This window comes from Barbatula barbatula (genome assembly GCF_947034865.1).
Source record: "Barbatula barbatula genome assembly, chromosome: 14".
Classification (NCBI taxonomy): Eukaryota; Metazoa; Chordata; class Actinopteri; order Cypriniformes; family Nemacheilidae; genus Barbatula; species Barbatula barbatula.
Genome location: NC_136777.1, coordinates 23,475,333 through 23,493,100, shown reverse-complemented (window position 1 = coordinate 23,493,100; position 17,768 = coordinate 23,475,333). Strand labels below are relative to the sequence as shown.

The window sequence follows — 17,768 nt, the reverse complement described above, 5'->3', positions numbered from 1 at the left end:
GTTATCAGCATATCCTGACGATATGGTTGTTATGATAAAAAATCAAGAAGAGGTAGACACTCTGCAAGTAATTATAAATGATTTTCGAAAAGTGTCTTCAGCCAAGATAAACTGGATGAAGGGTGAAGCAATAATATGTGGAAAGTGGGGATGTAAATGTCTTCCTAAATTGCCTGATGGACTTGAGTGGAAAAAAGGTGGTTTTAAATACTTGGGTGTATATCTTGGGGATGACTCAACGTTGCAAAAAATCTGGAAAGGGGTTTTGGAGAAAACAAAAGGACGATTAGAAAAATGGAGATGGCTGTGGCCAAAAAGTTATAGTCACAGTCACTAATAGTCTGGTGGCTTCAATATTCTGGCAATCGATTGGCATGTATTGAGCTGCCAGGTGGACTTCTTTCAAAACTGCAGGCTCATATAGTTGACTTCTTTTGGCTAAGTTTCATTGGATACCACAGAGCATACTCTATCTTCCTAGAGACGAAGGGTGACAAGGACTGATACACCTGGTCAGCAGAGGAGCAACCTTTCGCTTAAAGTTTCTTCAAATACTTTTGACTGGTCCTGAAGATCTTGTCTGGAGAACTGTTGCTTATTTTATTTTAAGACAAGTTGGAGGTGTGGGGTTAGACTCTACTTTGCTTTTAGTGGACTCTATTAAGATTCAATTGAATGGTCTGACACCTTATTATAAAGGGATCTTTAAAGTATGGAGTTTATTTAAAAAGAGAAGAGGAGTTTCTGAGTCTTCTTCTCTGTTTTGGTTATCAAAAAAGTGTCAACTGTATCATCTAATGTCATGAATCACGGAGGAAGAACCCAATTGCAGGCAGCGGTGAAGGGGTTAAACAGATTTTAATAATCGAACACAAAACAAACACCCACGATGGGGGAAAGTACTAACAAAACTAAGATACAAAACACAAACCAAACACTATGTGAAAATGTGGCTTTTGTGAGGAGTGCAGTGTGACACTGTTACCTGCTACCATCAGGTATGGGCATTAACTGCATCCTGCCCGCTGTGGTAACCTTGGAACAATGAGACAAGGCTTGCTGAGAGTCCTGTTCTGAACTCTTTGATGCAACAAATGCATCAGTCGTATTTGGAAGTGTTCCTGGTTCCGGTGGATCTAATGCAGCCTAAACCGTCAGAGTATTTATATTATGGTAGTCTAGTGTATGCAAGACTAAACAGATGCTTCATTAGTCTATATAACAGTTCACTAGATAACAATTATTAGGGTTAGGAATTAAGAACTATACTTAATTGGCGTGCTGTCCAGGGAGCGGGCTCCGAGCAGAAGAACCGGGGTGGTGGAGGCATGTGGAAAGTTGTAAGATGACGCAGATAAGGTGGCTACCTTATTTATAGGATAGCTCGCTTCAGCTGATAGGGTAGAAGCCGTGTTTGCTAATTCGGATCAGCTGGGCTTGATTATATGCTCCGTCTCATCCCGAACTTTGTTAATAAAACATAATTTATAGGTAATAAGCAAGATTTTAAAGTTAATGCAACGCTTTATAGCTAACCAGTGCAAGGTTGTCTAACGCCCATAGAGTTAAGAGTGTCTTTAAAAGCCTTTCCTAAAGCATCTGTATCTTTATCTACGATAAAGTATCTATGTGAAGGTCAGCGAGTACATTGTAACACGTGCGCTGCGAAGACTCTGCTCTCTAAATATATTTTTTTCTAAACAATGGCTTCTTAATTAATGGCTAAATTTGGCTTTATATATTTTATTAAAATATATCTTTGTACGATGCAGGATTTTTGACACTCAGATGGCATTTGACCAGCTTTGTGAGTATTGTTTTATGTGGTTTTGCAATTAATTTCATTTATTTTTCATATTACACATTTTTATTCAAAATAGTAAATGAGACATTGATTAATGCTGTGGGCCTACCTTAAGGCATCATTTCTCACAGCGATTTGAAAGGTACTAATGCATAAGCCTATTTATTACTTCACTTTTGTTTTTCCGAAAATGTTCGATACATTTATTTATGCAATTTTTACTAAATTCCGAATGCGGCATTGATATCTGGACCTCAAAGCAGTACAGCCACCCACAGTGATCTTAAAGTTACTAATGTATTATGCTATATTCACATCTCTTTTCTGAAATGTTGACTGCTACATGTTTTCTAAATCTGCTTGAAAACATGAAATGTTCATGTTTTTCTGATGAAAAAATAATATAGCATTAGTTACATTGCCAGGGTTTGCAGTCATCGTCAGTATCCTCAAGACCGTTAAATTGTTGAAGTCAAAAACGAGGATGTATAGTTTTAAATTCTGTACCAGTAGCCCCTCCAGAACCGCCACAACGTGTTTCCACAGATGCTAGTCAACCGGTTGGTAAGTGTGAAAACTGTAGATAACTATTTAATTTTGTTATAGCATAATGGAAAACGTCTTGGTTGCGGATGTAACCTCAGTTCCCTTATGGAGGGAATGAGACGTTGTGTCAAGACAGACAGAATGGGGTTTGAACTGTAGTGAGGAGAAGCGATTAGTCAACAGAAGTCTGTAGTAGTGCATAAGTCTGCTATTTACTAAATTTACCTTGTTTTAGCTGTTGCCTGTTGTTAGTTAAGATTATTTGTGCTTGTTTATTTAATTGAATCTAGTCGTTAACTTTGTGCTAAAGTGTAACCGTTTTTCTTCCGTTGGGTATTGTGTTTTACTGAAGTCACATTAAGTTGGCGTGAACTACTCGTTATGGCTAGATATTATAGTTTGATACCATGCCTCTGTGCTGGCGTGGTAAGTGTCAGTGGTAGCGTCAGCCCTTTTGTGAAGACCAAATAGTGTAAAGACATGCGACTACCTGCACAACTCCAGCCTACTCCAGTACACACATGACTGCGTGGCAGCACGCAGCTCCAACGACATCATAAACCTTGCCGACGACATGACGGTGGTAGGTCTGTTTACTCACGCTGATGAAACCATCACCATTTGTGTGAATAAAGCGAGGAGAATTACTAGAGACTCTAGCCACCTGGGTCACGGTCTGTTCTCACTCTTTCCATCAGGAAAGAGATACTGCAGCATCAGAACCCGCACTAGTAGACTATGTGACAGCTTCTTTCCCCAAGCAGTAACACTCTTAAACTCTTGACTCCCAATATCGACGCATTAGTACTGCACTTATCACCCCACTAGCATGCTCAACTTTATACACTGTCGTACTACTCACTTTATATACTGTCTTACTTTAATACAGTGGTTCTCAAACTTTTTTGGTCATTCCCCACTTTAGACAAGGGGGAATTTTCAAGCCCCACCTGCCCCCATCGCCCCAACACAATGCTAACGAAATGCGCAACAAGCTTAACATGTTCCAATTTATTGAACTAAAAAGTAGTATCAGAGTAACAAGTTGTATCTAAAATACAAACTATATACATCAAATAACAGAAAGTTCTAAAATAAAGAAAATAAAAGTGCAGCTGTTTCATAATAACTTTCATGAAATAAAAAAAATAGAGAAAATAAAAGTGCAGCTGTGCACTACTAATTTCAAAAATAGAAAAGATATAAAAGTGCCATTTTGAAATCTGTAAAAAATATGGCCGCGAAAGTTTGTTCCGTTACAATTAATATGCTGATGTCATGTTATTTTGGCACTTCGGTTCCAGGTTATATTTTTCTCGGGGGCTCATATCTAATGTTCTTTTAATATAGACTCCATGTAGACTAGTAATGATTACCCCTTAATGTTTCCATGGCGACGCGTCATATTTGTCACGTGACACACCTTATGACAGATCGCCTTAATTTCCTTTTTTATTTCAAAATATTCACAAACTTGCTTACCACGTCATCAACTATCTGATATTCCGATTCTCAAAAATGTGTAAGTAAGTGTGTTTGGTCATTTATAAATAATCTTGATCTACGTGAGACGGGTGCCACCATGTTTCTTTGCGACGCAGTTCAGAGAGTTTATTTGTCTGTCATCAGTTTCTCCCGAAATACATGCAAGAAAGTGGCCGGTGAACTCCGAGAACTTTAACTCTTGTAAACTTTATAGTTACTTCCACTATGTTTGTCTGATGTGAATAACACGTCGTCAAATTATATTTGAATAGATTGTTATTGCTGCTTCCACAGACATGCGTATCTTACAAACTCCAAATGTATTGTTCTACTTGTGCTTATGTGTATTTAAATGGCTGAAACCTAAAATAAACATTATTAGGTTGAAAACACTGCATAGTTTTGGTATATGACAGCGCTGAAGCTCGTCCGTCTCTGGCTCCGCGCAAACCAACGCGCGAAAGCACAATTTGAATCTGGCAGTCACTGAACATTCTTAATCTCATATCTGGGACCGTATTCTCAGGGGCACAGAAATAATATCCCATTACGGGACCAAACCGGATACCGCTCAAAAGGTTATAAATATCTGTAGCGAGGTAGGCGGACGAGAGCCGGGATTCGAGGCCATTGCGTGAATGATAACGAGCGTCATCTGTACGCGCACCGTACTATTGGGTTTCGGCATCAGTGTAACAAAGTTCCATGAAGGAAGGAGGCGGGAACCGGCGAACATTTAACATCTTAAATCAAATAAACAAGGACGTAAAACACAAACACAATTTCTCACTGACGGTCCGGTCGCTCGTCCACTTATGCTTCACAATCTCCTCCGTGATACCAAACCGGTGCACGTACAGATGACGCTCGTTATCATTCACGCACCGGCCTCGAATCCCAGCTCTCGCCCGCCTACCTCACTACAATTTCATTTGTAACCATGAACACAAAATTCCGGAAGATTTGATCTCACGTTTCCATATAAGGCATACAAATGAACGTTTCCTCACGTTTTACGCGCCTTACCTGTTACGTCTCTATTCCCCACCAGTGGGGCGCGCCCCACAGTTTGAGAAACGCTGCTTTAATACAACAATATGTACCAATCACTGTACACTACGCAGATTGCGTGTACATTTGCTGCTGTGTAGTTCTATGAAAATCATGTGTCATTCACTGTATTTTAGTCTAACACTTGTATGTCTATACTTCATCCAGTGGAGGAAGAATGGAAGCTGGAATAGCGGGCTTACCTGACGAGGGGAGAAGGCGTATTACCAACCGGCCGCCGGTCTTACCGCAAGATGCGGTCAGACACCAGTTCTACAGGAGGTTGTAGAATCTCGCGAATTTACTGGGCATAGCCCAACCCGCAGCTCTGCAGATGTCTGCCAGGATAGTATTCGGAGACAGCTTTCCCCTTCTGCTGTCCCCCAAAATAGACAGAGAGCTGCTCAGAGCTTCTTAAACTCTGCTTTTGGTCCAAGTAGACTGTAAGTTGTAGGGTCTCAGAACCACGTGGGAGTAGCCCTGCCCCTACTCTAGGCACTCGTGGGACACAGATAGTACATCCAGCCCCATACCCTCTTGACAGAGGAGAGCGCCACTAGGAGAACTGTCTTCATCGTGAGATGAGGAAGAGCAGCTTCCCCTAGCGGCTTAAACTCATCTTTACTTCCCAGAATCCCTGTTTTAACTTTGACAGTTTTTCTCTCCGAATGTGAAAAAGTCAATGCTCTCTATGTTTTTTATTAAACTGCCAAAGAACCTTTACGGACTGCATTCAATTGGCTTCCTCTTATCACACAGAGGATGATTTGAATATTATCAAGCATTAGACAGTGTCATCTCTTGCCTTATGTTTACTTTAAACCACACCTGAAGCTTTGAAATTTGCCCTGCATATTACATATAGATAGGCCTATGAAGAGATACACAGTATGGTTGGTCAAAAGTCTACATACACCAGATTCTTACTACCGTTCAATGTTATCTGGAAAATCCATGACAGTGTGTGTGGTTTTGTGATAGTTGTTTAAGGGTTTCTAGTTTGTCCTGGTCCATTAAACTGTTCACTGGTCTTTGAGTTTTCAGCATTTTCTGCATTTTTGGCCAATGTCCAGCTGTGACTATACAATGTTAGATTCATGTTTACAGACTGACGACAATCACTTACACAATATTATATGTAAAGATCATCTCAACATCAAGAGTCACTGCTGGACAGAGGTCAGACATGCAGAAAATCCTGAAAATCAGACGCAGGAGCGTGCAGGACCTGGAGGATTTCTCTGAGGATCAAGTTAAATGGCTCATTGAAGAAACTCTCAAACAACAGTCAGACAACACAAAAACTATCATTGATCATCCAGGTACATCATACAATATTATAATAAGCAATATGTAAAACTTTGAATGGGATTCTTTTTTATAAATTCAGGTATTCTGTGTTGTGGTCTATGTGAAATTATTTGTTCAGGTCAGTACTAAATTAAAAACAAATCTTCAAAACTCAAATTCACTTATTTAAAACATTTTCAGGATTCTGTGAGGTGTATGTAAATGTTTGACCACTGTGTATATTACAAATTATATCATACAAGTAATTACAATGAATACCGCACACTCTATTATTTATTCTTATATTCCATTCAATGCAAGAAGCTGAAAGTTTTTATGATAATGCGGGGAAAGGTTGTCTTTTTATGGGCTGTGCTCTGTTCATCAGAGTCACAACAAATGTCTCTTTTCAATGTCCTTTGGGATTCTAACCTTTGTGTGTGTATAGCCACATATGTGTATATGCTTGACATTATGGTTACATTGAAGCATGAAAAAATAAGTTTAAACCCTTTTCATTAAATACATTTTATTTGACAATGTAAATATAAGACAGAAGTGATGTAATAGGCTGTAATATACAGTGTGTGTGCAGTGGACCTTTAAGTTGTATATAATAACGTAAATACACATGTAAGTTATACACCATATAACACTGGATAGAATATAGTTATATGTATACCACAAAAGATGTGAGAAAAAAAAGCGTCTGCTAAATGACTAAATGTAAATGTAAAAAGCAATTAAATATCACCTATATATAATTAGCTTTATTTATTGACCCCAAATTGGCAGCAGAAAGATTAGTATGTCACACATCATGATAAGAGTCAAAATATTACACGCTCAAAAATGACCTGTTTGCACAAGAAAAACTTTCCTTTAAACACGTAACTAAAAACACTGCCAAATATTTTGCGTTATGGCAATACCAGCGATCGTGTCTTCAAATAACAACCACAAAAACTAGAAATGTTTGCGTTATAAATATTGTTCCCGTTCCATAGGTTCATTCAGCGTTATATGTTTATATTATGAGTAAAAATATCTGCCCTCAATCCAACAACCACGGGTCACATTTGCATGTTTACCACGTGATGTCACTATGCGAAGCAGCGAGAACGCTATACGATGGCTATTCAAACAGAGGCATTTGTTCATAAACCATTTCTGGATGTATTAACTTTTCTGTTTATACATATTACATTTGGTAAAAAGAGATTAAAGTTTGTTTACAGTTCACACAAGCTTGCGAAGAGCTAGCCGCCATCTTGTCGGTGAAGTCAAATGATGTGTCTTGCTGAGGTCAGGGTTGATCGATCTTCGTCTGAATGACGTAATTCATTGTATACTGTCTAGCTGTCTGATGCTGTCAGTGCTGGAAATGGCTGAGATTCACTGGGGGGACTCAAGTTGGGGACAAGTTGATATTTAGATGCAGAAAATGCCACTTTATATAAGTTTGAAATGTGCATAGCATTTTGAGGCTATATACTAGATTATAGATGGAACTCCATCCCCCTTGAAATTCACTTGCTAGACTCCACCTTCCTCCCTCTCCCCGATGAAATCTTCAAATCGTCACTGTGTTGCACAACTGGACTGCTTCAGCGATTCGGTCTCGGTCAGCTTCTTATCAATTTCCACCTTTCATAAGGACATTCATTAGCGTTTATTAGAAGTAAAAATGCAGAATGAAGACAGAGACATTTTATATTATATTGACTTCTCTCATTACCTGGCAGTGATAGTGTGATCTGTTCCTCACGTGTTTCTGGGGCTGAATGTCACATTCTGTAGCCAATGATTTTACCCTCGTGCGAGACGCCATCACCTCCGCCACCTCACACTCAACTGTGACAAACGGCAACCAATCAGCAGGAATCTCTTGATCTGATGCCAGCTCCAATTTATACGCAAATGACTGAAGCTGATCCACAGCTTAAAGAAAAGACAAAACAAGAAAACAACTGTCACATGAGAAATATTGAATTACATACTCTTACATGTCTACGGAGTATAATAACAGAACTAATATGTGATCTGCCTATGATGATAAATGCGGATCCGGCCGACCAATCCCAAAAACACTGGCATCTGGCGCTGGATCACTTGACAATTACAGGCAAGTTGGTGTTAAACCAGGGATATTCTACCCCACTCCAACACACCTGCCTGTCATTTTAAAGGGACTCTGGTGGTTCATGCATGCTAGGTTGGGGTTGGAAACGCTCAGAAAGTCGATCTCGAAGAGTAGGTTTGGGCTGGTAAAATATGTCAAGCAGCTATTAAATTCAATTCATTTTTCTTATAAAATATAATATTATTAAATTATTGAATTATTGAAGTATATCATTTTAAAAATGACCAGTACTGGAAAAAAACAATACTGGAATTTGCAATAATACAAATATAATTAGTTTAGTTTAAACAGTAACATGTGTTGTTCAGGTCTCAGCTGCATAACACCCGGGTGATGAAAGCATAAATGACTGGGGATAATACAGCCATTTGAAATCTGTCTACGTTATTTGATTTGTTGTAGGTATTAAATGTGTATCCATCAACAAATATAAATTAGCTGAAGTTTGTCAGTCTGTTTTACGCATTATAATTTTTTAACAAATCATATTATAAATGCGTCGTCAGATTTAAGAGGAACCGCAGCCCAAGCCTGTACCAAACCATTGGTGGAGAACCACCGAGAACAGTTACACCCCTACATCTAACCCATCTAAACTTCAACCTATTAGGCTTCAAGCCAAGATCAAGGCATCAAATTTGCATTTCTAAACATTCGCTCACTAAAAAACAAATCATTCCTGATCAATGAATTAATAACCACAGACAACCTGAATTTTATATTTATAAATTAAATATGGCTAGAAGACAGCTGTAGTGCCACAGTCCTTAATGAAACAGCCCCTCCAAACTTAACTTTCATGAGTGTCTGCAGAGCAATTATGAGAGGTGGAGGTGTAGCTGCTCTTTTTAAGGATGCCTATAAATGCAAGCAAATTTAATTTGGTCAGTACTTGCACTTTGCCCAATATCTAGGTATTGTGTTAATAAAAGGTGTCCTTGTATCATCATTTACAGGCCTCCAAAACATTCTCCAGCCTTTGTGGAAGAGTTCACAGAACTGCAATTAATGATTACTCAGAATTTGACTGTTTTACTATTGCTGGGGATTTTAATATTCACATAGATAATGTAGAAATCAATACTACAAAATAAATGATAACCAATTAATATTTAATTCATTGACATCAAGGATATAGCACTATCTGATCACTTATGTATTTTCTTTGATGTATTGGGCTCTCTACCACCGAATCGAGATCTGTCTCTGTCAGGAAGAGATGCATCAATGAGAATACTAATGTGCTATTTATGAAGGCTTTATTTTCAACACCAAGCCTCGCTGCAGACTCTGTTGATCGTCTCCTTGATTCCTTTAACTCAAAAGTTAAGAATGTTTTTGATGGTATTGCTTCTGTGAAAGTCAGTAAGAAGACTGGCAGACCAAAAGCACCTCAGAGAAAATCAAAAGTAGTACAGAGTATGAAAAGACAATGCAGAAAAACTGAACGGATGTGGCAGAAGACGAAACTTGAAATGCATTATAGTAGATCTGTTAGAAGTGGTAAATGCTTCATTTCTTTCAGGGAGTCTTCAAATCTCCCTGAAAACTGCAGTTGATAAGCCCCTCCTGAAAAGGAGCAATCTTGATGACACCATATTGAGCAACTATAGACCGATATCAAATCTTCCTTTTATTGGCAAGATATTTGAGAATATTGTTTATAATCAGCTGAACAACTACTTAAACTCTAATGGATACCTGGACAAGTTTCAATCTGGTTTCCGACTGCATCATATGACAGAGACAGAGCTTATAAAGATAAGTGAAATTCACCTAAAATCAGATTCTTTCAAAATATCAGTGCTGGTTCTGCTAGATGTCAGTGCTGCATTTGACACTGTCGTTAATAACATACTTCTAGAGAGACCATAAAACTGGGTCAATATTTATGGGACAGTCCTCAAATGGTTCAGGTTATACTAGATGGGAGAGGTTATTATGCGAGTATAGGAGAGCCTAAGTCTAAGTGGACATCAGTGACATGCGGAGTCCCACAAGGCTCAATTCTTGTGCCACTCTTGTTCAGCCTGTACAGTATATGCTCCCACTGAGTCAATTAATGAAAAATAACCAAATTGCATATCACAGCTATGCAGATGACACCCAGATTTACCTAGCCTTATCGCCAAATGACTACAGCCCCATTGACTCCATCTGCCAATGCATTGATGAAATTAACAGTCTTCAGTGAAACAAAGAGAAAACTGAATGAATTGCATTTGGAAACAAAGATGAAGTTCTCAAGGCATACATTGACTCTAGGGGTCAAACAACTACAAATCAAGTCAAGAATCTTGGCGCGATGACTTTCCCCTGGAACAGTCCCAGGATGAGTCCCTAAAATTTGCTTTGGAGCAGGTCCGTTACGTGGACGTCTCTAACCCGCACAACCGCGTAGCTACCCTTATTTTGTAATCATAAAAGTCTGGTTGTATCGAGTGACACAAGATGCTCAGACAAAGGAAGATACAACATGGTCGTTAGTTCCACGGGGCTGCCGGAAATGCTTTTCCAGGGGGCACATTGTAACCCTATGGCGGGACATTTAGGACAGACAATGACACTAAATTGCCTAATGACCCGATTTATTTTGGCCAGGCATTCACGAGAATGTGGGCAGATGGTGCGCCTCGTGTGGTGAATGTCAGTAGGTAAACCCACAGGCCTCCCCAAAAGCGGCCTTTACCATTAGTGCAGGTCCCCTTTCGACAGAACTGGAATGGACCTCATCGGGCCATTAAAGTGATCAGCGAGAGGAACCAACCCGATATCCCGAATCATTGCCGCTCCATAGCATCTCGGCTAAGAGTGTTGCGGAGGCACTGTTTCGCATAATCTCCCGCGTGGGGATCCCTTGGGAGATCCTCACAGACCAAGGCACAGCGTTTGTCACGTACAATAAGCAAACTTTATGAATTATTGGGCATTAAATCGGTTTGTACCAGCGTCTTTCACCCACAAACAGACGCCGTGGTAGAACGGTTTAATCGCACGTTAAAAACCATGATTCGTAAGTCTGTTCACGAAAACGGCAAAAATTGGGATAAATGGTTGGAACCCCTTTTATTCGCTGTGCCTGAGGTTCTCCAAGCCTCCACGGGGTTTTCCACATTCAAACTCCTCTTTGGACGCCAGCCCCGAGGGGTTTTGGACATCCTCAGAGAGACTTGGGAGAATGGACCTTCCAACAGCAAAAAACGAAAATCAGTATGTCCTGGACCTGAGAACAAAACTCCATACACTATGGCGGCTATCTTTGGAGAATTTGTTACAGGTTCAGGACAAGCAAAGCCGGCTGTATAACAGGGGTACCAATCTATGAAAATTTACACCGGGAGAAAAAGTACTTGTATTATGTCCAATGTCGAGTTCCAAATTACTTGCGAAGTGGCAAAGGCCGTTTGAGGTCACACGGCAAGTTGGAGATCTCGATTATGAGGTAATATGATCAGATAGGAGTGGGGCACGTCAAATTTACCACCTCAACATCTGAAAAAAAGGGCAGGAGGTGGACTCAGTGATGCTGGCGATGGTAGTGAGTGGAGAGGATGATCTCGGACCAGAAGTGAATACAAAACCACAATCAATCGCTCTGGCTCCAGGAGGAGATCACCTCTCACCCTCCCAGCTCACTGATGTGGCCAAGTTGCAGGCAGAATTTGCAGACGTGTTCTCGCCCCTACTTGGGCGTACGAACCTCATTCAGCACCATATCGAGAAGGATATTGGCAAAACAGCCAATTCATAACACTTCCGTTCGGGTTGCACCTTTTAGCGGCTCATGGACCGTATCCTCCAACCCGAGGGCTGCAGGCTGGATGGCTATGAAAATCAGCCATCGAAAATGACTGTGGCAAGGGGGGAGTGGTTTAGCGAGCTCTGCAGCGGGAGAGAGAGCCGGGAGACGAGCGATGAGTGAGTGGGGCACCTGCAGACAATCAACACCTGTATCTCATTCCAGTAAGGGCGCAGAGAGACCGGATATAAGGGCGAGAATCACCCACAACGAGGAGAGAGAGACGGGCTGAACACGGGCGCGACAAAGACGAAACGAGCGAGATTATTCTTGTGTGGATCTTTGTTTATTAATAAAAGCCTGTGTCAGCTCGAGCCAACCTCGTCCTCTTCCTTCCTTGTATCTACGAACTTGTTACAGCGTGATTCTGGAGTCAGAGCTTAGTTTCAGGAGTCATTATAAAGCGGTACCAAAATCAGCATACTACCATCTCAAAAACATTGCAAGAATTAGATATTGTGTTTCCAGTCAAGACTTGGAGAAACTTGTTCATGTTTTCATTACCAGCAGGGTCGATTATTACAATGGTCTTCTCACCGGCCTTCCCATGAAAACCATCAGACAGCAGTTGCTCATACAGAACCTGCTGCCAAGATTCTCACTAGAACCAGACAATCTTAGCATATTACACCAGTCCTTAGATCCCTACACTGGCTTCCAGGTACTTTTATGATTGATTTTAAAGTACTATTACTCGTTTATAAATCACTAAATGGCCTAGGGCCTAAATACATTGCAGATATGCTCACTAAATATAAACCTAACAGACCACTTAGATCAGGGGTTCTCAACCTTTTGCAAGCTGGGCCCCCCCAAAGCTGGTTCATTGCAAAGTTGCAAAGTTTTCTGTTGCCAGTTCTGTTTTATAATCAAGACACATCATCTGATAAAATCACCATACACCTTAAAGATTTTGGCTATATTCTGTCACAGTGCATGCACAGCCTTTGTCTCTGTAACCATGAGCTTATTTACAGACGAACTATATGTTCTTGCTTATACAGTATTTACAAACAATTTTGAAAACTGTTTTGTACTGCTTCTCCAGAGATACTCTAATGATAGTGAAATGGAAGGGTAATAACATCTAACAAAACACATTGATATCCATTAAAAAAACTAGCATGTGGACTCCTTTCCTGTGTTCCGCTGAAGGCAGTGCGTTAGCATTAGACATTACGCTTTATTGGTCAAAGGTTCTAGGCTTTCCATCTAAGGTCTTTGGCTTCTGCCTGCCACTCACACACAGATGCTGAGACCCAATAGAGGCGTTTCCTGCACCGGGAAAGCAAGACCTCATTCTAGAGGGGCAGTACTGACAACATTTTCCCACTGATTAAAAGCAAGTTTATCCAAAAAAAGCTAGGTTTGTCGTTATACGAGTCTTCTGAAAAAAAGACGCTGAAGGGGTCGGAAACGTTACCGAATCTAGTACATGAGTTGCAAACTTATCAACAATGGCTGGACAAATTATGAATGGGAAACATCTTGGTTACGGATGTAACCTTGGTTCCCTGATGGAGGGAATGAGACGTTGTGTCTAGAGGCAAGATGACCGTCCGACACCGTAAGGAGCACTGGGAAGCGCTACCCCCTCACCTGAAGGGGGGGCACTACGGAGACCACATCTGCCGAAGGGAGATAATATGTGGAATACCTACACGGTCTCACCAGTGGGGAGATCTCATTGGAAGTACAAGTGAGGGGCCCCACCAGGGAGTGCACAGAGCAGTGGAGTCCACCGAGGGGAGATCACAGGTTCACCAACAGGGGAACAAAGAGTGAGAAATCGTCAGACGGGACTACCCATAGAGGGGAGTCACTACGTGTGGAGTACTAGCTCAGATACAAGGGTTTGATTCGTGAGGGAAACTCACATATACTGGGATTGTACACGAGTCACTTCGCTGGGCTCGTAAACCTGGATACCGGGATAAGAGGTGCTCTGTCAGGGGAGCATACACAACAGATGCCGCGAGTGAGCCAAGATAGGCCAGTCGTCAAGATTGTTGAGGATACGCATGCCCTGCTCCCGGAGGAAGGTACGGGGAGACAGGCCAGACCAAAGGGCAGGAGCTTGTAAACACAGCCAGCCATGACCGCAATACTGTGATCGACATGTGCTCGCAATGCGCTCGCAATGCGGACATGTTGTATCCACGAATGCTACCTCAACGTGCTGGGGACCCAGACATGTGACCCAGGTATCGTGCCTGTCTGGCTCGAGTATGGGGTGGTTGCACCAAAGTCCACAGCAGCGAGACATGCCTGGCAACACTGTAGGAGAATTTTAGAAATATGCTCTTTAAAGAAACCACTGACCAACTACCAGATCGCCAAGGGTCGAGATTCAGTAGAACAAAAAGGTCAATGAATGCCGTCCCATTCGCCAAATTCATTGGCCTTTTCAAAAGTATAATCAGAGATGATAGGTTCTCAAGTCAAAACCCCCAAGGGAACCACTGTAGTCATGGTAATGAGGATTTATGGGGGACTGCCCGCCATGACAAAATGAATATAGTGGACACAGGAATTTCAGTTTCGAAAATCTTTCCAAATATCTAAAATTTCTTGGTGAACTGTCCCTTTAATGGGCGGAAATATTATAATAAGAACCTTTCCTATCAGAAGGGGAGAGAAATCTGATCAGCTCATTACTGGGTTCTATTTTCATGTTTCATGAGCTGGTAGATGCACTGGGCAACCGATTATTAAACACAGAAAAGATTAACAGGTCTCTTGTTTCTTGACAATGACTATGGGAAAAAGCATGAGCATCCGACGGAACAGGGATTCAGCCAAACACAAGTGGCTTCGGTTATACATTAAATTCTCTGTACATCACAGAACTTGAAATTATGATGATAAGTAACAGATATGTCATACACGATCAATTCAAAACATCTCTGAAGTTACGTCTCACTGATCTCATGTATTATTATAAAAGTAAAAGCAAAAGCTTTTCACGTGAAGTATTATGTGATGTGAATGTAGTTTCTTACCAACATTCTTCTGAGGAAGCCTGTCAATTCTCCACATGAGGGCACGGTACACATTCTCGTATTTTACTGTGCCAATGGACACTCGCATGACAGACTGAGATTCTGACATGTGCCCTGAGCCCAAGCATGCATTTCTGTTCATGCGAGCTTTAATAGACCTCTGTCGCAGCAGTGACGTGCTGCTAGGCACTTTCACCCAGTCACCTGGAAAGGGAATCTGAAGAGTGATGTTTTCACACAGAGTTCTCTGGACACTCGACAGAAAGACCTGCAGCTCAACACAGGCACCTTGCACAGTCACCACAGCCTTGACGGACAAGGGCAACTCCCCACTGTGAAGGGATGCAGTCCTGAAGCGCACAAGCTCTACACGACATGCGTCAGGAGGACAGAACTTTATCATCCGCGTATCCCCAAAGTGTGCTTTTCTCACACACGGGTGAAAATGGTAGTCTGCGATCTCCATCCAGGGCTCGCTGTCCTCTGAACCATACGCAGGAGTCTGTTTGAGAAGTCCAAGGTCATTTAGTGCCAGGAAGCACTCCAAGGCACCGTTTAAGAAAGCTAAGCAGTGAATTCGAGTAATGGAAACACATTCTGTGATGCCTCCATCCTTATCCTGTCGTATCCAGATGTGATCGGCTATCTCCAAGGTCAGCTCCTGCTCTTCGTAGTGTCTGTGATGTTGGTGTGGTGCTGGTAAGCACATCAGCTCTTCCTCAATGGACACCAGTAGGTCCTTTATGTCACCAAGTTTGCTGGTGCCAAACTTCAAAAGCTGCTCCACTTCTGCTTCGTGTATTACTTCATGCTTGGGGTGATAGCGTTTCCTCTCAACGTAGGACACATGCTCAACCTTCAGTGTGGCGATCTTTCGTGGTTCACTGTAACTCTCAATTTTGGGACCCGAGAGGCCGCAGTTAGCATTAAGCTGAAATTCTTTGAAAGGTTTCTCCAAGCCCTTCTCGTAGAACAACTGCAGGAGCGCTCCGGGCAGAAGCTGCAGGTATATAGGCCCCCACTGGCGTGAAGACATGCGGTTCTTTTTCTCGGGAATTCTCAGCATCAGTGACCAACCGTGTCTACTCTGGCTGAAGAACAGTCCTTCAGGAACAAATGATGGAGTTCCCATCATCTCTTTATCCTTAACCATCACTACGGCTGAAATATGATCCTCTTTGTAAATTTTTTCATTGTGATCTTGTTTGTTCTCTTCTGCTCTCAGTCGTTCTAGCTTATGGCATATATAGGAGTAGGAGAACTGAGGCTGGTCTTGAGGTGGCTCATTACCATCTTTGGTGCGGATAAAGAAGCGCGGTAAAGTGGGACCAGAGTCAGAGTCTGACGATGAGCTCCAAGACACTCGTTCATGATGGCCTTTTACCCAGGCAGGGTTAAGGTGACCTGCCTCGTCTTGGGGTGTGTTCATTAAAGTGGAGCCTTCATTCATTTTCCTTAAGTCTTGCTGTAGTCCTGAAGAGAAGCTGGCAAAAGTGCTCGAAAACAAGTCTGGCTGCTCCTGAAGTCCATAATAAAAAGGTGATTGATCCGCTGGCATTGCCTTTACTGGAGTGCACATGGGAGTGTTGCTCGGCACACACAAGCTTCCGTTAAAGCTAAAATCCAACAAAGGGGATTCTGGGCCAGTGCCGAAGCTCCATGTTTCATTCCCCAAAGATGGGAGAACAAGTTTTAAACCATTTGGGCGAGGTATTGAACCGGAGCGCAGCGTTGTTTTAGGTGAGGAGAATGATGACCCTTCATCTTCAAATGTTACCCAGTTGCTGGGCTGATTCATTGAGCACATTGCTTTTTGTGTACACAGGAAGTCTTTCACAGTGCACTTCTCCACCAAAACAGCCACACAAATAATCTGTAGAAGGAATTTAGACATTATGAAAAATGACATAAGAAACATTTCATCATCATCATGCACTCCTGTCTGATTAGGAGAGTCAAACAACAGCAGAAATAATAAGCTAGATAGTCAAGTGTTGGCTTCTTGGCTTACCAAAATATTATATCTTAAACTACAAGTCTACGGGCCTGTGAGTGGTACAGGAGTGTCTGAATCAAGCATCAGAACAAGGAAAAATGTGATCTGGATATGACTTGATTGTTGCAGGTATGCAAACTCATCGGGTTGAAGAAGGTGACAGATGCGAGACTTCCCCCACCCAATGCTTTCTTGCTCAAGTGTATCCCATCATGTATCACATTCTGGACATAAATCATGAGACTTTTTGTCCGGGTCTCGAGATGTTGTGGAAAGCTTTCCAGTATAAGCTATAAAACTACTTAAGGTTCTATCTTTATTTATTCTATGTCTGGCTAACATGTGTTTTTCTTTTTGTTTAATTGTATTAATATTAAACTTTCAACACACTAAAAATGCCAAAACATATTTTAAAACCATACTAAATTATTATTCCTTTAGGTTTTTTTAGCAACAGAATCAATCTAACTTTTTACCAGCTACCTAAATAATGTTTAACTAGGCAACAATTTGTATCTGTAGTTGTGGCATTATGCCACTACAGGGGCGCTGTTTCGCTCGAAGCGCAGTGAGGCGCTGGAGAGTTGCGGTTTATTTTCCTCAGCTATAGTCTTTTTTTTACTTTTCCACAGACACGACTTCGAACTGTTGGT

At 41.5% G+C, this 17,768-nt stretch overlaps 1 protein-coding gene across 1 annotated transcript; it reads right to left on the bottom strand.

Annotated features, from left to right (window-relative positions):
* Positions 1 to 6,685: 6,685 nt before the first annotated feature.
* On the bottom strand, positions 6,686 to 16,986 carry ston1 (stonin 1). The gene is made up of 3 exons (XM_079473852.1): positions 15,120 to 16,986; positions 7,914 to 8,116; positions 6,686 to 7,822 (listed from the first exon to the last, which is right to left on the bottom strand). Exons 1-3 carry the CDS (start codon positions 16,924 to 16,926, stop codon positions 7,757 to 7,759), a joined length of 2,076 nt encoding a protein of 691 aa, XP_079329978.1. The 5' UTR covers positions 16,927 to 16,986; the 3' UTR covers positions 6,686 to 7,756.
* Positions 16,987 to 17,768: the final 782 nt, after the last annotated feature.

What these genes read in the sequence shown, in the direction of transcription:
- ston1 (XM_079473852.1), bottom strand. Translation starts at nt 16,926, where the DNA reads ATGTGCTCAATGAATCAGCCCAGCAACTGGGTAACATTTGAAGATGAA. An exon ending in GCTTCCTCAGAAGAATGTTG is followed by an intron (nt 8,117 to 15,119) that starts GTAAGAAACTAC and finishes CTTTTCTTTAAG; the next exon opens with CTGTGGATCAGCTTCAGTCA. An exon ending in GATCACACTATCACTGCCAG is followed by an intron (nt 7,823 to 7,913) that starts GTAATGAGAGAA and finishes TCCTTATGAAAG; the next exon opens with GTGGAAATTGATAAGAAGCT.